This window comes from Panulirus ornatus, chromosome 33 (genome assembly GCF_036320965.1).
Source record: "Panulirus ornatus isolate Po-2019 chromosome 33, ASM3632096v1, whole genome shotgun sequence".
Lineage (NCBI taxonomy): Eukaryota > Metazoa > Arthropoda > Malacostraca > Decapoda > Palinuridae > Panulirus > Panulirus ornatus.
Window position 1 is genome coordinate 24,393,150 of NC_092256.1, and position 26,204 is coordinate 24,419,353.

General features: G+C 44.6%; 1 protein-coding gene across 10 annotated transcripts in view; it reads left to right on the top strand.

Moving 5' to 3' along the window:
- Positions 1 to 26,204, top strand: part of LOC139759640 (chloride channel protein 2-like) — a 235,064-nt gene that overhangs the window by 167,117 nt on the left and 41,743 nt on the right. For 5 of the 10 annotated variants that reach the window (XM_071682021.1, XM_071682022.1, XM_071682023.1 and 2 more), the window contains 2 exons: positions 15,995 to 16,149; positions 23,738 to 23,859. In XM_071682021.1, coding sequence (XP_071538122.1) covers positions 15,995 to 16,149; positions 23,738 to 23,859 — 277 coding nt within the window. Of the gene's footprint in view, positions 1 to 6,948; positions 10,999 to 15,994; positions 16,150 to 23,737; positions 23,860 to 26,204 lie in introns of those variants that run through there. The other 5 variants (XM_071682018.1, XM_071682020.1, XM_071682019.1 and 2 more) reach the window with 4 other exon arrangements.

Sequence of the window (26,204 nt, forward strand, 5' to 3'; positions counted from 1 at the left end):
CAGTGAGTGATCTCCACGCCAGAATCTATTTATTTATTTTACGTTTGTGTGTTGGAGGATGTAGTGACGTGGCATGAAGAGGTGGGTGTGTGTTGGTTGGCGATAGAAGTGGTACTGAGAGGTTGTGTGTATGTGTGTATGTGTGTGTGTGTGTGTGTGTGTGTGTGTGTGTGTGTGTGTGTGTGTGTGTGTGTGTGTGTGTGAGTGGTGTTTCAATATGATAATGATAGATAACTAGTAGGGTAACATTCATGAACATATGTTTCCCGCCGGAAGCACTCACAATATCACTGTGCCCAGCCTCACCAGGGCCACATACTACGTACCTGTAACTGACTACGTAGGGGTCATGGTGGGGCGTCTCTGTGTCTCACTTGTCGTACGTAGGGGTCATGGTGGGGCGTCTCTGTGTCTCACTTGTCGTACGTAGGGGTCATGGTGGGGCGTCTCTGTGTCTCACTTGTCGTGCGTAGGGGTCATGGTGGGGCGTCTCTGTGTCTCACTTGTCGTACGTAGGGGTCATGGTGGGGCGTCTCTGTGTCTCACTTGTCGTACGTAGGGGTCATGGTGGGGACGTCTCTGTGTCTCACTTGTCGTACGTAGGGGTCATGGTGGGGCGTGTCTGTGTCTCACTTGTCATCAGCGTAGGCTGATATGCTACATAAAATAGCCCACAAACTAAGACTGTGCCTTTCCTGTGAACTTTGACCTCTTTCAAATAGTGGTATTCAGAGAGGCAAGGTAGTTGGTGACCTTTAACCTCAGAAGAAAGTTGAAAATGGCAGTCAGAAGTATGTCATGTGGGAAGACGTACTTGTGCCAAATATAAATGTTGGCAGATAGAAACACCAGAAAGCTCAGATTGAGCGTTTCCATTTGTTCTTGTGACCATTTACCATAAAGACTTGCCCAAGATAGTCGGGGCAAAAATGGAGACCGTAGGGCATGGAAGCGTCATGCTCATGCCAGATTTTATGGACATCGGCTGCAGTATGGCTGAGTTATGGTAAATATAGAGGTCTGTGTAGAAAAGTGTGGCCGCCCTTGTGTGGTAGGTGAGATTCCCAGATTATGCAACTTGTGGAGTGTTATCAGTATACAATGTGTCATCAGGACTGGTTGATGGGAAGGTGGCAACTTAGGAGACAGACTATAGCGGTATCTGCCATCGGGTGCGAGATGTGTTATATACGATAAATGGTTGATTGAGGATACGGAGAAAATATAATGTAGAAGTGAGACTAAAATGTTAAGGGGTTTAACGAGATCATCTTATGGTAACACTGGCTGACACTCTAATGGTTAGTGATGCTGTTCACATGGGTTGGGTTGGGCTGGGTTGGGTTGGGGCTCTTCTTGTACCGCGGTTGACAAGCTCGGCTGACTTCGATTTGGCTGTGATGCCGAAATGGAGCTAGGGAACGAGAGATCTCAGGTGACAGATGATGGTGGTGGTGGTGGGAATAGTTGCAGCAGTTTCTTCCCTCAGTGTGGGATGAAGTGATGGTGATGAGGCGGGAGAACAGTTGTGTTGGTCGTCTTTTCATAAGTGGTATGAGAGGCTCGAGAATGATCTTGTATGCTGTTGCCTGCATCATTTGTAGTAGTAGTAGTAGTAGTAGTAGTGGAGAAAAAGGAAGAGCAAGCGGGAGAGGCATGGGTCAGTTTGGGAAAAGTGATATTAACGTAGATGTTCCTGTGTTCAGGCGTAAGCAAGCCAAGTGTCTTAAGCCAAAGAAAACTTTAAGAGATGACGTGTGGAAGCTTTGATGACGATGCTGAAGTGGTCATTGTAACTTACTGTCTCATGGAGAGCCCAGCCGAGAAGCTGAGTAGGATGAACACTATGGAGGGGGCTAAGGTCTGGCTAGAGATAAGGAGTGGGTTGGGGTTCGAGTCAAGGCTGATGTATATGACGACGGGTTTGCTCATAGTGAAGATGTTGATTAAGGTCCCGTTGTGGTGGCTGTCATGGGTATCCTAGAGGGCGATGTAGGCCACAGGTGAGGGAGTGGAAGGTTGAGATGGCCTTAGTAAGCGTCCGGCCTGACGACGCTTACTCGCACCTCCGCCAGCCATGGATGCGATTTGGCCGCAGCCATGTCTTGATGATTGTGTCATGCCTGGCGGGTGGACTTGTCTGGCGAAGTCAGTGAGGGTGAAGGCCTAACGAGGCAGGAAGGTTTTCGTAATAACAAACTGCCAAGAGTGTGTGGAACTTGTGATATCAGTGGATGCCCAGTTAACCACAAAACTATCACAAAGTAAGCTGGGGATCAGATGTGGGTGTTGGGTCGTCAAATATTGAGAGATTGTCGGCTTGACTTCGGTATTTCGGGAAAATCTGAAGACCCGTTATCAGCGGAACACTTTGATTCCCGCACAATGATGATACAACAGAGGGGTCGGGTTGTTCCTGCACGATGATGATACAACAGAGGGGTCGGGTTATTCCTGCACAATGATGATACAACAGAAGGGTCGGGTTATTCCTGCACGATGATGATACAACAGAGGGGTCGGGTTATTCCTGCACAATGATGATACAACAGAGGGGTCGGGTTATTCCTGCACGATGATGATACAACAGAGGGGTCGGGTTATTCCTGCACAATGATGATACAACAGAGGGGTCGGGTTATTCCTGCACAATGATGATACAACAGAAGGGTCGGGTTATTCCTGCACAATGTTGATACAACAGAAGGGTCGGGTTGTTCCTGCACGATGATGATACAACAGAGGGGTCGGGTTATTCAGGTGAGGGAGAGAGAGCTGCTGGTAGAGTATCATAGATGAGTGTGTGGGTGTAGATGAGCCTTGTGTGTTGAGGACGTGTAACTTCTGGCGACTTCATATAATGACTCAGAGGGTGATGGGGCCAGACTGTGGGTAGGTGGTGTCAAGGTGGGGGAGTTTGTGGCAGATGATGGCGAGGTAACTGTAGGATGATCATCGAAGGGAATGGATGGAGTGTGTTTGTTCAATCCTCTCAACTCCACCAGTGTCCCATATCAGTGGTTGATGATGGACTGCTTCAGGTGTTGTAGCTGGTTGGAGTAACGATATCTCGAAGCGCGTATTTCACGAATTACGGTTCCGTAGATCTAATAGAGGGTCGTTGTATTGCACCACAAGTGTGGCTACTTAGTTTCATAATGTGGGATGTCATCCAGGGCATGTGTCAGAGTCGTGGTTGAAGGTGGTGTGTGTTGGTGTGGTGTTTGCGGTGGTAGGTTGAAGGTGGTGTGTGTTGGTGTGGTGTTTGCGGTGGTAGGTTGAAGGTGGTGTGTGTTGGTGTGGTGTTTGCGGTGGTAGGTGGCCGGAGGTGATAGTTAGCACTGAGATTAGTGGTTGCAGGAGGTGTGTAGTGTCTCACGTTGCCCTGGCAAGCGTCGTGGTGTTGGTGGTGGTGGCGGCGGTAGCAGCGTGGTAATTTGGACAAGCGGTGGTGGTAGGACTGCATCCTCAACTGTCGGAGTGTTCCCAGGCGCTAGTCAGTAAATTCGCCGCCCGGCGTAAAATTGAAAGCTTGGCAAGCAGAGTGTGTGGTGGCGTGTGGGACGACATGGCGGCGTCAGATCCCGGCCCTTCACTGGGTGAGCCATGGCCGCGCCAGGCTGGCGTACCACCCTGCCCTGCTACTGGTTGTACCCCTGACCACCCAACCTCTGCCCATACCTTGGGTTATAAAGTATGACCACACCGTCTCGTGTGTGACACCAATGGCCATTGTAAATGTTAGTTTGTGCGTGTGTATATATGTTCCTCTGTGTGTGTGTGTGTGTGTGTGTGTGTGTGTGTTAGAGGGTGCGCTGTAATGAGAAACAGGGAAATGTGGAGTCGACCACAACCAGAATTTCCAAGACAGGATTGTTCTTGCCTTTTATCATCAGATGATGATACAGCCTCGCCGAAGGTGACTTTTCACTCACATTGTAATCCGAAGCTGACCAAGTGCGGCGACACACACACACACACACACACACACACACACTCGTGTTATACAGTGGTAATGTTGTGTGTTGTACAGTGGTAATGTTGTGTGTTGTACAGTGGTAATGTTGTGTGTTGTACAGTGGTAATGTTGTGTGTTGTACAGTGGTAATGTTGTGTGTTGTACAGTGGTAATGTTGTGTGTTGTACAGTGGTAATGTTGTGTGTTGTACAGTGGTAATGTTGTGTGTTGTACAGTGGTAATGTTGTGTGTTGTACAGTGGTAATGTTGAATGATGGTGGCGGGTGTGTTAGCAGGTTGAGGCAGCGCCGTCTGCCTCACCACAAGGCCGCTTGCCTAACTTTCCAGCTGGGCCGCTTGGGTACAAGACCTGGACGCTGACCATCACCTCTCACAACCATTACAGGTTAACTCTGCTCACAGTTGTAGATTGATTATTGGAAATGTGTGTTTCGCCATCCTAAAGTACCTGTGTGTTATGACATAGTGTTGGTACCGTTCTTGCAAGAATATACTGAACATATTAAGATTGTTGACCAGGCCTGGGGTGCTGCTGCTGGGGTGGAAAGTTATCATACATTACTCCGCCATGGTTGGTGTGTGTGATGTTGTTTCCTGTCCATCATAACAACCTTCGTGGAGCGTCACAAACTGTGAGGACAAGTAGTAATGTGGTCACGTGACGCGTGACGCAACACAATATGTATGGTAGGGTCAAGTGAGGAGCGACATCTGCCAGGGCTTGTGTAGAACTATCCACCAACCCTCTACTTCACCTCCACCTGTACTACAATACTGCACGTGTTCTACTTCACCTCCACCTGTACTACAATACTGCACGTGTTCTACTTCACCTCCACCTGTACTACAATACTGCACGTGTTCTACTTCACCTCCACCTGTACTACAATACTGCACGTGTTCTACTTCACCTCCACCTGTACTACAATACTGCACGTGTTCTACTTCACCTCCACCTGTACTACAATACTGCACGTGTTCTACTTCACCTCATACCTTACCCACTACCACCTCCCCCACCTACTACTACCATCCACCACAACGACCTACCACATCACCGCCACCATCAGCCCCGCTTGTTACCAGTAGCTTTCATCATTGGTACATGTGAGATGTTGAAGACGACCCTTACCACAGTACCTCTACCCTCAGCGTTACCAGTAGTACCTACCTATCGTCAGCGTTACCAGTAGTGCCTCATGTTTCCTGGTGACCGTCGTGAGCTGGGCAGTGACGTCACCAACCTCACAACAGAATGATCGTCATCTCCTCATGTCGTAGTGCACACACCTCACACTCATACACGGGCTCCACCTGTGCCAGTAATGAGTGACGCACGAGGACGGCCAGCGTGTGCCAGGCAGGTCCGGACCTGACGAATGTTTACGACTGTCATGTTGCTGCCCAGGATGAGGAGAAGAGTCGTAGTGTGGTGTACGCCGTGGTGTGGAGGCTGGTGGGTGCGATAGATGAGTGTAGAGGCTGGTGCGGCTGTGAGTTTGAAGGAAAGTTTGTTTGACAGGTTAGGTTCGAGGCTGGTGAGTGTGATACTTCAGTTTGGAGGTTGGTGGGTGCGAATGTTGAATTTCCAGGCTGGTGGGAGCGAAGGTGGAGTTTGTAAGTAGATGGGCGCGAGAACTGACTTTGGAGGCTCGTGAGTTTCACAGCTGAATATGAAGACTCATGTGTGCGACGGTCGAGTTTAGAAGTTGTTGGCTGTGAAAGTTGAATGTAAATTTGACATGTAAACTATGTAGGGTGCGAGAGGTAGACTGAGTGTGGTGGGTGCGACAGGCAAGCCGAGTGTGGTGGGTGCGACAGGCAAGTCGAGTGTGGTGGGTGCGACAGGGAAGAGGCAAGTATTGACCTCATTGTGCTTTGCAGGTGGGCGGCAGGCGGGCGGGTGGCCCCCCAGTGGGCGGTACACGTTATCTGCCAACCCATGGGTCTCGACCCGATGGCAGGGTGATGATCCCCTCCCCTCCTGGGTAAGATGATGGCTGAGCCCTGCCTTGATCCCCCAGCTTCCCTTGCCTCTCTGTGGTCAGCAGAAGTATACGCCGCTCCCTCCCTCCCTCCTGCACATGTTATCATGTAAGACGGTAGTACATAGAAGCAGGCGGTGTGGTGTGGTGTGGTGTGGTGTGGTGGTGGGACAGTTGGTTGACATTAGGCAAGAGTAAGGTGTACGGCTGGGAGGTGCCACCTGTGGGGTCGTCAGGGTTGGTAATGGGCGTTGTGGACTCGGGGCAGTCGACCTTACTGCCTCTGAAGGAGAGGCCTGGCTATGCCAAGCACTTGGGTCATTGTTACAAGGATAAGTTTATATTTAGGCTGGACGCCAGCTGTGAGGTGAGGTGTGGCAGGGCAGGGCTGGTCATGCACGTCACACCTGACACGACCACGCTGGATGTCCCCAGCCACCACGACCACAAACACCCCAGTTTCCATCCTGTGCGATCCCTGGTAATACTCCCGCATGGCGACATATGTCTTGGCGAGGGGTCCTGCGGGAGCCAGGGGCCGGGGTCATCAGCTTTGGGGCACCAGGACAACTACTCCCTTCAGGAATTTCCTGCTGCATCAGCCAGATGACAGGCAGGCAAGAGTCAGCGGCGGGTGGAGCCGCTGGTCCTCAGGGGTGTAAACACAACGGCCAGTCTGGGTAACATGTGGCAGACTTGCTAGCCACCTGATCCGCGTCTTCTGCCACTCTCACATGCGTAGTCCCTGTGTTTATGATTATAGACATTACCACGGAGGGGCAACTGGCTGTGGTGGGGCAGGGTGGGTGGTAGTGGCCGGCCATGGTGAGTGGTGATGGTAGACCAGGGTGGGTGGTGATGGTAGATCAGGGTGGGTGGTGATGGTAGATCAGGGTGGGTGGTGATGGTAGATCAGGGTGGGTGGTGATGGTAGATCAGGGTGGGTGGTGATGGTAGACCAGGGTAAGTGGTGATGGTAGACCAGGGTAAGTGGTGATGGTAGACCAGGGTGGACGAGTAGGGCGTGACGATGGGTTTAGGTGGTGGGTATGTGTGAGCAGGTCATCACCTCATACTGGGTATATTACTTCAGTAATAGTAAAGATTGGCATCACGTTGGGAGGAAGGCTCCAGAGCGACTTATATTTGACTCACAATATCTTGTGTTGATATTAAGTAGAGCATGTTGTTGTTGTTGCCACACCTCGTGTATCGCCACACAAGATCATATCAACAGCACTCGGGAACAACGATGACGTCCACGTAGATAAGACGTTCTGGTGTAGGTCCAGATGTATGGGTGTGAGAGGTAGACCTAGTGTGCAGGAGGACACGCTAGGGCGGAGAAATCGGCGTGCGGCGCGGGCCAGCAGGCGGGAGTCGCGCGCGGCTGCCGGATCAAAGCTGTAGTTGGTGGTGCAGGCTGCAGGGCGGCGGATGTGCTCTGCCTCGCTCCTTAACACAACACATCCCTGCAACGCTCACCTTCCCTCCACCGTCCTGGCCTTCACCTTCACTCTGCCTTGTTCCGCTGGTCAGCAACGTATCGGGCCTTACCAGCGTGTTTGTCCGGACTTATCCCGAGCCAGGTCATGGCAGATTATTACACTGCAGTGGTTCATAGCGGTCGCGCCACACCATCTGGCCGGCCCAGCATATCTGGGACGATAATTGTTCGATCCTAGAGTTTGATAATCATTGGCTTTCCACTTCCTGGACGGTGATTGACGAGTTTACTGCAGCCTACGCATGTGTCATCATCGACGACTGAGGATGTGTATAGTGATGTGAGGTATGCCTGTCTGGAGGAGAACTTGTTCCAGAAGAAGAGCAATACTCAGAGACCGTCGCTGGTACCTACACCAGGATGACGTCCCAGCTAGGTACCCCCGTGCTACTGAGAGGAGAGTGCTGCGGCCCGGGAGTCATCCTCGTCCACTAGTACCATGGGGACGGACTTAATCTCAGAACAGACAGGATCATCTCTGTAATTTTCGTGACACGTATGAAACTGGACACCTCAGCAACACGATCAGATGACAGGGACACTTGACAAGCCTTATAAAAAGTATAATATATTAAGGTTGTAGAGACGTAATGAATCTGCTGTGGGAGCAAGTGGTGCGATAGTCATTAGTGAGAACCAAGCAGGTCATATGACTCCCAGCCTGCTCTCCTCCTGCTCACCTCTCCCACCTAGGAATCAGTGCCTTACCTATCCTCCTAGCCAAGATTACAGTGCCTCACAATCTTTGGGATCGTACGTTACCCGTGAGTGATACCAGTGCAGTGGCGTCACATATTGTAGGTACCCTTGTAGTGCATAGGGGAAGTAACAGTAAGTGTGGTGCGAGGAGGACCCGGAGGAGGATATGAACAGTCCAGAGAGCAAGTTTCATTTGTTGACGTGTTGTGGCTGGCCAACTGCTTGGTGTGACGTAATCAGTCATCAACCTTGGAGAATCTCTCATGACGCTGTCTGTAGCAGTAAGCTGGCCTTACGAACTGACCACAGTAAGAATTCAAACAACTGTTATAATGGTTTGCGAAGTCACCTGAGTAGTGGAAAGTTCGCGTGGTGTATTGCAATAAGTTCAAGATAAACTGCGTGACACGTAGAGCTTCAAGAATAATGAACGGTGTAATATTTTTTTCCCTCTCCTCTCACAGACTTACGTAAAACATAACTTTCACATTTCCGCCATTAGTCGACAAGTGTAGAGAGGCAACAATGTTTTGGATTTTCTACAGTGCACATCTGAGGTTGAGACACTGCAGCCTCAAGCTGCTGTTGTGAACTCCTGCGCCCTTCCCAAATCTTGGTCTTTCCCACCCACAAATATCTTGTCCAGGCTCGGCCACACGGCAGACGTTTCTCTGATTAAAACGAATGGCAAATGGGGTCGTAGCCGTCACATGATAGGTGCACTTGACGAGGGGAGACGAAGCACTCCTCCTCCTCCTCCTCCTCCCACCACCAGTGTCCACCGCGTCTCCTCCTTGTCCTTGTCACCAGCGTCCACCTCCACCGTCTGCTGTCATCGATATCGGACAGAATATAGGGTTTTCATGGGGTCTTAAGTAGGTCATCATGCAGAGGTAACAGTCATGGGTTGAGACACCGCCGCTGTGGTTCACTATAGGTAAACGTGCGTCGGATTTACCCTTTTTTATAAAGTGGTTAGCAAGTTAACAGTTTGCTTTAACAAATATTACACGAAGAATCACATACATACGTACAGACGGAACGATCATTTCATGGACTTTCGTCATGAAATGTATAAGACTTCCAGATGAAACTTTTCTGCCAGTATTGTGTTGGTTACTTTGAGGCTGGTTATCGAGGTGTGGTCCCCTGCAACTTGTCAATTGTCAGAGGCCGGACTTTCACTCCCATGCTTCAGCATCGCTCCGTCTGCTACACCTCAACTTACATGGTCAAAAAATAGTGTTTAGTCTAATTTTGCCGCGACGTTGCGATACACAAAACTTATTTTCATCATCACTCTATACGACCACAAGTATTTGTGTTCCTTTGCTACTGTGGCGTCTCCAGGCGGCGTCCACGCCTTACGATCACCTTCTGCCGCTGCTCAGATAGCTGATAAGACACATAGTATCGGGCTAGCGATAATGCATTTTGATGTGGACGATTGTCAGCAGTTGTTGAGAGCTGGTCATTGTGTGTGATCAGTCTCTGGTCGTCATAGGAAGCAAACACATCAATTTGTTGGGAAAGAACCATTTCTTGCCAAGCCTCTAGTTAGGCTCGCGTTGTTGTAAATCATTCACGTCATCGTGGCGAGGTGACAGAAACACTAGCACCCGTGGGGAGGTAGAGGCGGGATGAGTGGGGAGAAGCGAGGAGTGTGGCGCTTGTGGGCGTGGGGGCGGAAGGGGCGTCGCGGGTACACCCTGAGAGACGCCCAGTCTGAGGAAGACGTGTGTCTGTACAAGAATCCAGTGCCTACCATTAAGAAGATATACAAGTCAGAGGACCACCTGCTGGCTAGGGACCAGTGCCGCCCTCACGCCCAATCTGACGATGATGACGGCGACAGCGAAGCTGACCACTCCGAGTCTGTGTGCGAGTCTGTCACCTGGCGGGCCGACAGCCAGGACTCGGAAGAGGTCGTGAGTGATAGGATCACCACGGAGAGCGAAATAGAAAACACTGAAAGCGAAAGTGAGGACGCCAAGAAGGATGGCGGCGCGGTTCAGACTATCGTGGAGCGATTGCGAGCCTGCGGGGCCGGGCACGGCCGCGCAGGAGACGAGTGGTCCAGCATCGACACCTGGACTTCGCATGACCTCAGGCAGTTCCTCATCAACAAGGCACAGCAGGAGCTGGGCGGGCCGTACGCCAATGACAGCACCGACAGCATTGAGATGAAAACCTTCGTAGAGAATGATCGAAACGTTATAAGTAATCGGCATGTGACACCAGCACCAGCCATCCCCACGCCCCCGGGGGCCATCCCCCGTCCCATCCCGAACCCGCCCCGGGGGCGGGGCACTACCACAGCCTCAGCTCTCATACGTAGGCACTCGAGGCCCCGTATGGCGTTTACGCGGAATTCACTGCAACTGGACCAGATGATGAGGCGGGACATGTCGCCGCCCCCGCCACGGGCGCGCCTCTGGTCACTGCCAGCCATCATCGTCACCTCCACCGAGGATTCTTCTAAGACGCCGTCTCCACCAGGTCAGAGCAACAGTCTCACAAACAGCATGAACTACCTGACGGTGCCCTCACCTCACTCTGCAAGGCTCCGACAGGAAGCTGAGGACACCCAGAGTGAGCCAGGCTCCGAGAACAACAGCAGGTCCTCGTGTGAGGACTTAGAGAAGACTATGAACGGGAGTCTGGCCAACGCCACCAAGCTGGGCTCCATCATGGACCTGTGGTCTGGTCAGTGGGAAATACAAGATGAAAGTGAAGGAAGATGTGGGAGGCCGTTCTCACCAGGGTCGCCTCCACCAGACCCCCGACCCCAGGCCTCCCCGGAGTACCTACAATACGAGGAATCATTTGTAAGTGTTGACATTGTGTGGATCCTGTGTGGTTCTTCTTGACCTCATATACTCTCGTACTTCCTCAACTAAACAGGTTAATCATTGCACATTGTAGATATCATTATGGATACTGATATATAAATTCCACAATAAGATTACCATGCTGGATAATGCTGAATGATTTGTTCTGTTTCATGCAGCAAGAGGTAATGTTCCGTTTGTCAGTTGTAGCAGCAGCTGCCCACCACAGGTGCCGTGTGCGGGCGTGGCATGTGGCCCAGCCATACTCTCGTCCCACTCCCTACCTATACCTTGGATGACGCACCCTTTTGGTTCTTCTGGTCATCCACTGTTTATCCTTTCAGTTGATCTGTTTCCCATTTACGTTCTCTTCTATCCCCCAGTTTTTAATTTGTAGGCAGTGCTAAACCTTGTCGGGGGCGGCACCAGCAGCAGCAGCAGTAGCAGCAGCAGCAACAACAGCAACAGCAGCAGCAGCAGCTTTTGCATGTGACCGTGTTGTCTTGTGCTTAACCCAGTACGGTGTAGAGTTCAGCAGCTCTAGTTGAGTCGCATCACCCTGTGGCCAGTGTTTAGTTCTATTAGGTTCATGTGGTGCTACATGTTTATGTAAAGATAGTGGTATGTAGGGCTGGGAGAGAGAGAGAGAGAGAGAGAGAGAGAGAGAGAGAGAGAGAGAGAGAGAGAGAGAGAGAGAGAGAGAGAGAGAGAGAGAGAGAGAGACTTGCCTCATACCGGGCCAGTAGTACTAGTGTAGAGCTCACACGGTGTGTCTCTTGTCGAAACACTCTTTAATGGAAATGAATTAATGAAGTTTCGTGGCTTGGTGACGCCTGTGCCTGGTTTCTGTAACATCCTCTCAACTGTGGGTGAGTGAGAGAGAACAGTAAGCACCTTCGGTCAAATGATGCGAGAAATCAGGAGCGGAAGCCTGCTTCTGAAGTTAGACTTCTGTTGATCCAAACTTGGCGTTTCAATCGTCTATCCTGAACATTCCGGTAATTGTTTAGCCTAAACTGAGACCATTAAGCACGACGGTACGACCCTCGAGCATGAGGAGCCCTCTGTAGGAGCACGACGTTTCGACCCTTGCGTATGATGGCCTGGTCTTTGACCTGACCCTCAAGGATTAGGGGTAAAGGCCATGTCATCATATCCAAGCATCGCACCCTCTTGCTTATACAGTTGCAGGACTCCTGTGGTGTAGCGGTTAGCGTTCCTGACCATGACGCATTTATGGGCCGCCCAGGGTCGAAAGCATAGGTTCAAATTCTGGTTACGGCAGTCGATCCACAGTCAACCCGGCTGTTCATCCCTAGCGTTAATGGGATGGCCTTGATCAGGCCGTCAGCTGCCCTTGCCGTGTTAGTGAACATACAAAAATATTAGTAAGGAGAGAAGAGAAATATGATACCCTCTAGAGGCAAGGTCTTACGGCAGCAGCTTCATAGACTGTAGCTTTGTACTCTCACTGGAGGTATGTAGACTGATTTATAAACCCAAATTAACCTCTCAGTAGATTAGCCTAGCTGGAATGGGAAACCACCTCTGTTTCTCAGATTCTTTTTATTTCTAATACCAACAAACATTTACCCAGTCCTCACATTGAAAAATAATATTAAACATTATGAATCCTAAAGTTGTCTTCTTAGTCTCATGATATGAATAATTGTCGAATTGAATACAACATTGGAAGCGAATAGCATCGCCATTTGCTTCTTTTAGTAGTTGTTAAATATTGATTTAACTCGTGTTTACCTGAATCATTAGACCACATGTAGAGGTAAGGTCAGCACACGCCTAGTGTGGAATGTGTCTTCCTAGCCTGGAATATGTCTGACCTAGCGAGCCCCAAGATATGTTCTTACCTGTCGTAGGATCACCACTCAGATGTGTACCGAACTATCATATATTTCACATAGAAACACCTCTGCTTGAAGGTCACCCAGTCACATGGTGTAGTGTACACACGAGTAAATACCTCTATTGTTTAACAATATTAAAAGGATTTAGATTTTTGCCGTAAAAAGAGTTGTGCATTTCTCCTTCCCATCGTGTGAGCAGGGAGGCGAGAGGTTGTGGAGTGAGGACGGAGCTTTTGTGATGGTGTCGGTAAGACGGGGTGAATGTAACCCTCACAGCTTAGGTTGAAACAGCTACAGTCGCTGCTCCCTGGACCCAGACTCGTCTGGTCTTCTTGACTTGCTGAAGTATTTACAGCCTTCACTAATTAACTGCTCCTCCTCTGACAACTTCATTTTTGGCGTTGAGGACTGCAACTTTAAAAAGGATTCTTTACGTCACCATTCGACGCACGTTTGGAAAAAAAATGTAAACACTTTATATCAGGATACTGGACTTTGATAAGACTAGATTTCATAAGTTGATATTACGATGATCGATTTTACAGCGTTCAGGAGCTGTGAATTGTAGCGTACTTGAAGTAACAACCGGTCATGTTGATGGTGTGTTAGGTATGAGGTAACATATTTAAGCCTGGATGCAACTGTGGAGTAATATCGTAAGAGCCAGCCTGGCACCTGTGGAGTGAATAGTGGTAGACTGCCTGGCACGTGTGGAGTGATAGTGGTAGACAGCTTATCACCTGTGGAGTAACATAGTGGTAGCCAGCCTGGCACCTGTGGAGTGCCATAGTGGAAGCCAACGTAGCATGTTTTTATTTAGTACGAAGTCAGTATTTTGTTTAGACAGCACTTAGGTTAGTAACACAGAGTAACCCCCTCCCTCAGTACGACGAGACCATCTTTAAACACGACAGGACGGCCCTTGGGTATGACAACCTGGCCTTCGACCTGACGTCTCACCCACATGAATGGGACCGTCTTGTTCAAGGGTTAAGTGATAGGATGAGTGGCAATTGGTTCTGTAGCAGATGTTTAGTAACTGTGCGGCAGCCAGTAAAGTAGATGTAGGTGTTCACTTCTGTTCGTAGCGATGAAACAGAGTACCTGCTACTTACGTAACAGTGAGAGTGGTAGCCAGTCATGTAACATTGTGATTGGTAGCCAGTTACGTAATGGTGTAGGTAGTAGGTACTAGTGTAGTACATGTACTTGTTAAGAATTCTGACTGGTAGCCTCATGATTGTGTGGATTATAGCCTTTTAGCAAGTGTACATGGTAGCCTCATGACTGTGTGGATTATAGCCACTTAGCAAGTGTACATGGTAGCCTCATGACTGTGTGGATTATAGCCACTTAGCAAGTGTACATGGTAGCCTCATGACTGAGATAACTGGTTTTATGAGTGATCGTCACCTCAGTGTGAGTAGTGATGTGTTACAGAAAGTGATTAGTAACCAGTTAAGTGACTGAGTGACGGCCAGTTAAGTTGCAGCATGAGGTTTGACAAGTTAAGTTACAGCCTGCGGTTTAACAGGTTAAAGTGTAGTGATATTATTAATTATCAGTTGATAGTAAGTGTGACTTTTAGCTATTTTATTACATGTGTTTGTATTAGCTGTGTGCTAACTGCCTGGTGTGATCGTTAAGTAATACGGTGATTGACAGCGTAGTTCAGGTTGTAACCAAATAAGGAATAGGGTGTTTGATGGCATAGTTCAGGTTGTAACCAACGAGTGCGATTGATATTCAAGTGCAGGTAGTTGCCAAATGATGGCTTTGCTTAGTTTTCTGCCAGGAAACTTAGTCCATGGAATTACGGACGCAAATAGTGAAAGGCTTCTGTAACAGCTAAGCCTCAGATGATGAAGATGGAAACGGTTGTCTGCTAAATGTAGCACAACGTAAGCCGTCATTTGTGTTCCAGTCATTTCAGTCAGCCAGCAGCCATGGCATCATGTGCCATGTGCTGCATGGTAGGTCTCTGTCAGATTCTGCGCTTGCTACAAATAGTTTGGGAATATCGAGGAATTTAACATTTCTCTGTAGTACTTGTATGTTGCAAAAACGATGTTGTATTGGGCTGTGATGACATCAACTGCTGGAATTGCTACTTCATCCCTTGATACCATCGTAGTCAAGGGTCATACCATCAAGCTTAAGGGGTTAAGGAATACAAAGGCTTGATCCGTCTGTCTTGCATAACGATATATAGTGAGAGTGAGAAGAGAGTCAACTAAAGTGGAAAATCAATGAATGTAGAAATTCATTTACCCGTCTCTTTCATCTCCAATTTTTAAAAACTCTTGCGCAGCTAAGTGGACATTGCAATTCTTGAATATATCCCTTGACTTAGGTGTGCATAGCATTGGCCTACGACAGAACATAACACAAGGAGCAGCTGTCTTATTTTTCAATTAAAGACAAATATGGCTTTATTCCCACAAAAATTGAATTGTGTAATAGCTGCAGAAATCATGTGCGTACAGTATATATATATATATATATATATATATATATATATATATATATATATATATATATATATATATATATATATGCAACAACCACTAGAAAGAGAAAATAAGAAAGGTGAGTACTATCGTTTAATAAAACCTCAGACAGAGGCTATAATAAACGAAAGTATTCACCATTTTTATTTTCTTTCCATTCATGATTGTTGCATATATATCTTCACGATGAAGTGAAGATTTTCCATATATATATATATATATATATATATATATATATATATATATATATATATATATATATATATATATATATATGTATATAATCATACAAACCTCCAACAGCCAGAATCGAACCCGGGACCCCTGTGCAACAGGCAGGAGCGCTACCACCACCAGGGTTCGATCCTGCCTGTTGGAGTTTTGTATGTTCTATGAAGATGCGCGTGCATATGCACTTTGTTCGTGTATATATATATATATATATATATATATATATATATATATATATATATATATATATATATATATATATATATATAACGGGTAAGTATTCAAACACGGTTCTGTAATTGCAATTACTGAATAAGGTAAGTATCAATGTCGAAAGTGAGAGTTGAATGAGAGTTTAGTAACTTAAGCTGTGTTGTGTGTCCACAGATGTATGGGCGGTACTCGGCTAACCTAGCTGAGTACGCGCGACAGGAGGCTAGACGATTACGTGAGGACGACCCTCATAAGGACGACGTGCTCTTCTCTAAGGAACTCCAGCCCTACAGAGGACGCATCGCCAGAACCTGTATATCTTTCATCAGGTGAGTTGCAAGTCTCAAAAAGCCTAGTACCCAAGACTCTGACTACGATATAGGGTAAACATTACCGAGAATTAGGTTTATTTTCCCCCGGGTTTCTTTTCTTGACGTCTGTAATGTGTTACTCATTTTTATTGGCCATAGTAATTTGTTTCTTATCCACAATAGTTCTCGCAATATGGGCATCAAAATGATATTACACTCACGATGTACCCACCAAAAGTCCAGGCATTGTAATGTTGACACATGGTATGCTTGCTAGTTTCTGTAATGAAGTTCACTTGGTGTTCTTTAAACATAATTTACGAAACTTTTTGCATGTTTGCTAAAGGCAACCAATCCATCTCCCTGATTACTTTGTATCGTGAACAAGGTCACAGTATGTCCTGAAATTCCCTTCAGGGTTATTACTTTCATTCTATACTCCTGTATTCCCATTAGTGTATTCATTGAATTTGATTTATTGCGTCGTCATAATGCTGGATTAAGGGATCCTGTCACTTGTACAGTTGTTTTCCTTCTAGAATGATTGAGGACCAGGAACATTATCAGAAGTGTAGTGAACACCAAGCAAAAATATAGCGCCTGTTTTTTGCTCGTCCATTATGAGTGGTGTTACCACTAGCTACAGTGGTTAACAGTTTAGGACAGTATACCTCGTGATCTACTCCTAATGATGATGGGTGATTAAAGATTTGCTTCTATTTACGAGATCATCGTGCTCGGAAAGCTGTCATTTTGTACATGACTGAAATATGAAGTGTGTTGGATTAGTGCTTCACAGTTGTGGCTGTTACTCCTTTGGAGTGAGTTATTTGACGAGACTACTTCATATCATACAGCTTCGCCAACGTGACTTTTTATTTCGTGGTGTAACCTCAAGTGGGCGGAGTCCAGTAACACACACACACACACACACACACATAAATAGATCGTTAACATATTTTTAAGCATGATTTTTTTATGAACGCAGACACGATGGTCGTGAAACGCTTGAGAAGTTCTTGCTAGGTTTATCTGTATCTTGTCTATGGCGCTCGCAGCTCTTCATTACGTTTTTATTGTATTCTAAAACAGTATGGCATTTACTCATTCTAAGTAATCATAAAAGTTTTGTAATTAATCGATTGATGTTACGTGATTAACTTGCATAGGGAAAATTTATAGTCTTTATAACACACCATCATTAAAAGAGATTATAAATCTTATGTAATGAGAATTATGAAAAACTGTGTTCCATATGAAAAAAGTAACCTTTACTCGAGATGAAGCGTGACCTTAGTACTAAGGTTGGGGTAGGCACGTGGTGAAAATATTCATGAAAAAGCATTAATTATATATGGCATTGACCATTTTGGGGGGAAGGTAATACCCGCGGGTCCTTGCTCCGGCCACACGATCGTCAGCCTTACAGTAGCTGTGGTCTAAGATGTATATGAAACATTATTGTATTTATTTCAGTCCCTTCCTGAACATGATGGAAGGTTATTCTGGCATGGGTAGGTTTCAAAATTCATTCTAACCCACATTAGCTTCGCTTTTTTTAATTTCGGTAGAGATATCTTTTGTGGTATGAGGAAATCATTATAAATGCGGTCAATGCAGTGCTTGGATCTGGCTACCGGAATATTTGCTGCGAGTTGTGACGAGAGATCGACCTGGTGACGGCGAAGGAACCCGCCAGCAGGATGATCACGATGTAGGAGGGACACACGTCGCCTTTAAGTAGGATTTTGTTTTAGCTTCACGAGAGGCCTTAGGAAGGATTGTTTCTCCAAAAGATAATGATGCGCCTAATTTTGTGTACTTTTTATATTATTATTTCCAGTGGCAAGGTTACCAAATGTATATTGTGAGGGTGAAGATGTCTGAGGGAGAGCCGTGGAAAACATTGTGAGCTGCAGCCACCATGGTGGGTGTGCAAGCACGGAGCTGCAGGACTTGCTACCATTGATCGTCTGCTGATTGTTGGTGCACACACACCAACGCTCATACAGTCTCTTGCCCATAGTTTCATTTGAATTACTTAAGGTTAAAGAATTGTACTCTTGAGTTACCAGTTTCACGGCCATACGGCAAAATCATTAAGAAGCATAGTTATAAGTTAGTGTTTATTAGTGTGTAGAGCAATAAGTCAGTTATTATTGATCGTTTACCGTTCAGATTATCAAGTTTAAGATATATGATCTGTTTTACTCAGCTGTAGTTATGAGCGTGTTTCCACTTCCTCCTACATATATATTATTTTTCCCCTCAACAACTTTATCTCGGCAGTTGTTTTAGTAATTCATATATGATATACTGCTGCCATTTCGTTGCTTCGTGGTTTTTGACGCATTTGATATATGTGACTAATTTATGGTGGATCTTTTGTAGCACTTGTGTGTCAGTCGCTGGAGCCACACCCACTCGGCTATATAGTCAACACAGACTCGAGAAAATGTCTCAGCCGAATGCTATGTCGTTGCTGCCTTCGTGTTAGTGTGTAGACTTGAACCCATGTTGACCCGCATGTTTTTACTGATTAATACCTGTATTCAGGAATCTAGATGATGTCATTTTGAATTACAATAGGTATGCTGTAAAATGAAGAGATAAAGTTAAAAAAAAAAAATGATATATACAGTATTGATTACTATTCATTAGTATATGTATATTTAGAGAAACTGGTATGTTCTCTGTACCTACGGGTAATGGAAGCGCGTTTTAACTTAGGTGAATTCATAAGAGTAAAAAGTTATTATAGCTTAACAGGCGCGCTGCAGGATCATGTGAGAGAATGATTGCCACACCAGTACCAAAGTTTCAACACTTATGACTCATGATTCACTTTAAAACTCGCGTTATACGGATCGTAAAACAAGCTCGGTTTGTCAAAGGCTGATTGAAGTTTTATCATACAGCTTTATATGTATGGTGAGTGAACACATTTTGTGCTGGATCTCTCTTCTCTCTCCTTCTATTTTTAGATGATTATTAACAAGTATTTTGGAAATATTATTACAGCTTTTGCTCTCTTGACCTGTCTGCGTGTTTCCTAATGCCTGAAACCCAGCTGCGCCCGTGGCATGTGTCCGGCTCCTGCTTCCCACAGCTTCTGTGTTAAGAGCAGCCATGCGAAAGTTAACCATTTTATATATATATAGGGATAGGGGATTAAGAATACTTCCCACGTATTCCCTGCGTGTCGTAGAAGGCGACTAAAAGGGGAGGGAGCGGGGGGCTGGAAATCCTCCCCTCTCATTTTTTTTTTAATTTTCCAAAAGAAGGAACAGAGAATTGGGCCAGGTGAGGGTATTCCCTCAAAGGCCCAGTCCTCTGTTCTTAATGCTACCTCGCTAACGCGGGAAATGGCGAATAGTTTAAAAGAAAAAAAAAAAAAAAAAAATATATATATATATATATATATATATATATATATATATATATATATATATATATATATATATTATCCCTGGGGATAGGGCAGAAAGAATACTTCCCACGTATTCCCTGCGTGTCGTAGAAGGCGACTACAAGGGGATGGAGCGGGTGGCTGGAAATCCTCCCCTCTCTTTTTTTTTAATTTTCCAAAAGAGGGAACAGAGGACGGGGCCAGGTGAGGATATTCCCTCAAAGGCCCAGTCCTTTGTTCTTAACGCTACCTCGCTGACGCGGGTAATGGCAAATAGTATGAAAGGAAAGGGATATATATATATATATATATATATATATATATATATATATATATATATATATATATATATATATATATATATATAATCCCTGGGGATAGGGGAGAAAGAATACTTCTCACGTATTCCCTGCGTGTCGTAGAAGGCAACTAAAAGGGGAGGGAGCGGGGGGCTGGAAATCCTCCCCTCTCGTTTTTTAATTTTCCAAAAGAAGGAACAGAGAAGGGAGCCAAGTGAGCATATTCCCTCAAAGGCTCAGTCTTCTGTTCTTAACGCTACCTCGCTAACGCAGGAAATGGCGAATAGTATGAAAAAAAAAATATATATATATATATATATGTATATATATATATATATATATATATATATATATATATATTATATATATATATATATATATATATATATATATATATATATATATATATATGACTGTTTGTGTGTTGTCCAGCACAATAACGACATCTTTCCTGCCGCTCGCAAAATTTACTCATTCCGTTTACCGCGTTAGCGCCAGGATCAGAAAGGAAAGGTTGCATTTGCTCACATCTATTTTCTAGTGTCATGATCTGTGATCCAAAACCACAACCAGGCCCCACAGACCTTTCCGTGGTTTACCACGGCCGCTTTACGTATCCTGGTATAGTTCATTGACAGCACGTCTCGTATACTACTTCGATCCAGTTCGTTTTATTCAGTGCGGGGTACATCTTTCACCCCCCTACATGTTCAGGTCCAGATTGCTCAAAATCTTTTTCACACCATCCTTCTATTTCCAATTTGATCTACCACTTTTCCTTGTTCCCTTCGCTTTTAACATTCTCTCTCTCTCTCTCTCTCTCTCTCTCTCTCTCTCTCTCTCTCTCTCTCTCTCTCTCTCTCTCTATATATATATATATATATATATATATATATGTATATATATGTGTGTGTGTGTGTGTGTGTGTGTGTCCAGCGATTACTGTTTAGTCTCGCTTTTTCGTGAACGTACCTAAACCATGTTCTCTTTACAGTGAATTGGGGACCTGATATCATTATCGTATTGCAATATCATTCATCCAACGGTCGATTTTACGCAACATTTGACGAATGGCTGGTATTTGCTTAGATTACGGCCGAAGAGGAAAAGGTGCAAACCAGTCTATGAATTTCTAAGAGAATGGAGCAGGTTTTCACGAGTGAGGTGACCTGGCGAAGCACCAGGGCGTGCTAGGCTAGGAGGTCAGTAGCAGTGCGGACCATGTCGCCTGCTGCTCTGGGCCGCCCGTGTAATCAATATATCCCAGTAAATAATGGCAGACTGCACAACTCGGCTCAGCCCTGTCCACTGACCTCCAGCTTATTGCAACATTTTTTTAGATACTTATTAAGATCAAGTACTTATATCCGGATCATAAAAACGTGAGTCTTGAAAAAAAATTCAAGGATCTTTTTTTCTATGTTAGCTAAGACGGCACGGACGGCTGAGGCCCAACGCTGTATATATATATATATATATATATATATATATATATATATATATATATATATCATACTGGATCGCCGTTTCCTGCGTCAGCGAGGTAGCGCCAGGAAATTCCATTTCCTTTCAAGCACCATTACTTGTACTTGCATTTACAATCTCCTCCGTTTAAACACATCATAAAACACATTTACAACCTTCTACATCTCCACTTCGCTCTCCACAAACAACACAGTATCATCAGTTTCTTAACTTACTGCTTACATATTTTGTATTCTTCTTCCTCCTTTGCTCAACTTCCAATGGTACATTCGTATTGAGCAATCTATCATATGCCTTTTCCTTCTCTTCCACAGCATTTCTAATATCTTCTGTCCACCTTGCATTGCCCTTTTTATTCCTGTATCTCACTACCTTGTATCCAACTACAGATTCTGCAACCTTTGATAGTATTTCTCTAAACATTTGAAACACCTCATTCACACATGACTGCATTCCTACATTCACTGCACTTCCATCTAAGCTTTCAGTTATCTCTCTTCCATACTCTTCCCTGTATTTTTCTTGATTTATCTTCTCGCGTGACAACACTTATACCTCCTCATTCTTCCTTACACCATACCTCCACTTCTTGATCCTCACAAGAACTGCAAGATGGATCAGTCTCCAAAGCATCTTCTCACAACTCTAGCATCTAGCACAGCCTTTCTCAATCTTTTATCCACTGCCACATAGTCAGTCAGTCTTTTGCTCTTCTCTTCCATTATTCATCATTCTTGTATATCTGCTTATCATCTTTTGCTGAAAAAAAAGTGTTCGCAAGGAATAAACCCTCTAAGCACAAATATCCACAAGATAGCTTCCATTCTCATTTGTTCCAGGCACTCCCCATTTACCAACCATCTCACCAATTCCATCACATCCCACTTTTGCATTCATATCACCCTTTATGGCCACATTTCTCTCATTTTCAAAACTGTTCATATAGTCATTCAAATTCCTCCAGAAAAGCTTCACTTCATCCTTACCATTATACAGTCTTCATATTCACAGGCACATATACACAGAACCATGCGTATTTCACAATCCTAATATTTCCTCTCACCTACACTATTCTTGATCCATTCCATCCATGTTCTGTAGCACCCTCCCAGAGTTGCACATCCTTCTTTTCCTCTTTCCTAATAATATTCACTAATTCCTGTCCATATCACACCTCCTTCCATGCCTTCCCATAACGTGCATTCATCATTTCCATTTTCACTCCACACACCCTACCTGAGGATATGGGTTTCCCCAATCCCTTGTGTAGTCTTCATTCATACAGATTATTACATGTGTATATAGATTTATCATTATTAAGTCAAAGAAGGGGATGTTATCATAATTCATGTTTTTACAGGATGTCAAATTATTTCCAATGGAATGTTGAATGTACTTTGGACAAACAGTGATAAGAATTGTATCATAACAAATTATTGACATCTTAACTGTTTCTGTTTTGTACCAACCCACTCCAGTAGTTTCCATTTCCTCTTTACTTGAAGTTAAGAGTCGCTAAGTTATTTTTTTCTCTAATGTGTTAACATGGATTGGGAAGAAAGTCAGGTGAGGAGGTATAATTATGGTATCTAACAATGGTATAAGACTCTTGGATACTCACAGATGTTGTATTCATTGTGGGAGGTTGCAACAAATTGGTACAGGAATTATATGAATTTTTTAAACTAAACTAAATTAGTTAGTCTCACACAGGTTTATTTGAAGAAAACTTAAAAGTGAGGTATTTTAGGATAAAACGAAATTTGATTTATTCACTACACACAAGAACTTGGACATTTCTTAATAACAATATTAAAGGAAATGGTTGACAGTATGTAGGGAGAGGAGGAAGACATACACCAGTATTTTGACTTAATTTTTTTTTTTTTTTTTTTTTTTTTTTTTTTTTTTTTTTTCCAAAAGAAGGAACAGAGAAGGGGGCCAGGTGAGGGTATTCCCTCAAAGGCCCAGTCCTCTGTTCTTAACGCTACCTCGCTATCGCGGGAAATGGTGAATAGTATGAAAAAAAAAAAAAAAAATGTAGGCATCAATAATTAGCTTTGCTTTTAAGCATACTACTTTCACTGCAATTTATTGATGATGATAGCTTGTTTTACCCTAGATAGAGTTCTTGGTAGAAGAATGCTATGCAAATTGTTATTATAGTGCATTCATGAAATGTTGACTATATTCATGGGACTGTGCTGGTTTTAGAATACTTTTAGCATTATTTTGCAAATCCAAAAATGTACGAAAAAAATTAAGAGGATCAATTTTGGTATTAAACCCAGTAATTGTAAGATGTAGATTTGAACTTAGTGAAATGAAGTATAGTATTTTACTGCTATTATACTTTCAAATTGATTAATTTCTTAGAGAAACATTAACTGACTTTAGTTCTTTTTCTTTTCAGACCAATTTGGGACCATACATTTGCCCGCCTCGGTGAAGACTGGGTGTTCCTCTTTATCTTGGGCACTCTTATGGCCACAATATCCTTTCTTATTGATGGCATCATCCTTATCTGTTTTGGAGGTGTAGTATATTATCATTTTTGTAATTTTCATATAAGAAATATTTACAAATTGTTTATGTATATAATGTAAATAAAACATTAAGCGGCAGGGGTGTGTGATGTCTCCATGGTTGTTTAATTTGTTTATGGATGGGGTTGTTAGAGAGGTGAATGCAAGAGTTTTGGAAAGAGGGGCAAGTATGAAGTCTGTTGGGGATGAGAGAGCTTGGGAAGTGAGTCAGTTGTTGTTCGCTGATGATACAGCGCTGGTGGCTGATTCATGTGAGAAACTGCAGAAGCTGGTGACTGAGTTTGGTAAAGTGTGTGAAAGAAGAAAGTTAAGAGTAAATGTGAATAAGAGCAAGGTTATTAGGTACAGTAGGGTTGAGGGTCAAGTCAATTGGGAGGTGAGTTTGAATGGAGAAAAACTGGAGGAAGTGAAGTGTTTTAGATATCTGGGAGTGGATCTGGCAGCGGATGGAACCATGGAAGCGGAAGTGGATCATAGGGTGGGGGAGGGGGCGAAAATTCTGGGAGCCTTGAAGAATGTGTGGAAGTCGAGAACATTATCTCGGAAAGCAAAAATGGGTATGTTTGAAGGAATAGTGGTTCCAACAATGTTGTATGGTTGCGAGGCGTGGGCTATGGATAGAGTTGTGCGCAGGAGGATGGATGTGCTGGAAATGAGATGTTTGAGGACAATGTGTGGTGTGAGGTGGTTTGATCGAGTAAGTAACATAAGGGTAAGAGAGATGTGTGGAAATAAAAAGAGCGTGGTTGAGAGAGCAGAAGAGGGTGTTTTGAAATGGTTTGGGCACATGGAGAGAATGAGTGAGGAAAGATTGACCAAGAGGATATATGTGTCGGAGGTGGAGGGAACGAGGAGAAGAGGGAGACCAAATTGGAGGTGGAAAGATGGAGTGAAGAAGATTTTGTGTGATCGGGGCCTGAACATGCAGGAGGGTGAAAGGAGGGCAAGGAATAGAGTGAATTGGAGCGATGTGGTATACCGGGGTTGACGTGCTGTCAGTGGATTGAATCAGGGCATGTGAAGCGTCTGGGGTAAACCATGGAAAGCTGTGTAGGTATGTATATTTGCGTGTGTGGACGTATGTATATACATGTGTATGGGGGTGGGATGGGCCATTTCTTTCGTCTGTTTCCTTGCGCTACCTCGCAAACGCGGGAGACAGCGACAAAGCAAAAAAAACATTAAGCATTATGCAAATGTAGAACATATATTTTTATATATGTGTAAGTGGCTGAAGTGGATGAGATTGCATTGAATTTCTTAAGAAAGGGGTTGATTGTATTTGTTGATTGGTTTATTATGATTTTTGAAGTAAATATAGCTCATGATGAGGTGACATAAGATTGGTAGAAAGCTTGTATAGTGCCTGCACGTAAAGGCTTATGGGACAAAAGTGATTGTTTAAATTATAGATGTATACATTTTTTGAAAGTACCTAATAAGTTGAATAGGAGGGTGTGAATGAGGGGTGGTGGTTTGTACAGATTGGGGAGGAACAGTGTAATTTCAGGAGAGGTGAAGGATGTGTGAATCAGGTTTGTACCTTGAAGGATATGTGCAAGAAAAATTTAGAGAAGCAGAGGACCTGTGTGTGGCATTTATGGGTCTGGAGAAAGCACGTGAAAGGTTGATAGAGATGCTCTGTGGAAGGTTTTTGAATAAATGACATGAGAAGAAAACTTCATGATGTAGTAAAGAGTTTTATCAGGATAGTAAGGCATATGTTTGAGAAAAAAAGGTGGTGAGTGGTTCCAGTTGAAGGTGGGTCTATGGCAGGGATGTATGATAAAACCATGGCTGTTTTTTAATTTGTTTATGGATAGGATGGTGAGAGAGATGATTCTAAGGGCCTTGTAGAGAGGGTTATTTATGCTATTTGTTGGTGGTTGTGGGGCTTAGAAGGTGAGTCAGTTGTTGGCTGGTGGCAGTTTCAAGTGAAAAATTGCAGATGCTGGTGTGAATTAGGGTGAGTGTATGAGAAGAAAGTTGAGGGTAAATGTGAATAAAAGCAAGGTTATTAAGCTTAGCACTTTGGATAGGAATGTATTAAATGCCTGGAAATGGATATGACAGCAGATCCAACTATGGGGGCTTAAGTGAGCCTTTAGGTGGATGAGGGGGCAAACATCCTGGGCACATCAAGAATTTGTGAAAAGAGAGGTCATGACCTTTAAGGGCAAAGACGGGTATGTTTTATGGTTTATTAGATATATCAGTTTTATATGAATGCATGGCATAGGCCTTAGATAGAAATGTAAAGAAGAATGTGGATGTGTTGAAAATGTAATGTTTGAGGCCAGTATGTGGTATAAGGAGAGTTGATCGAATAAGAAA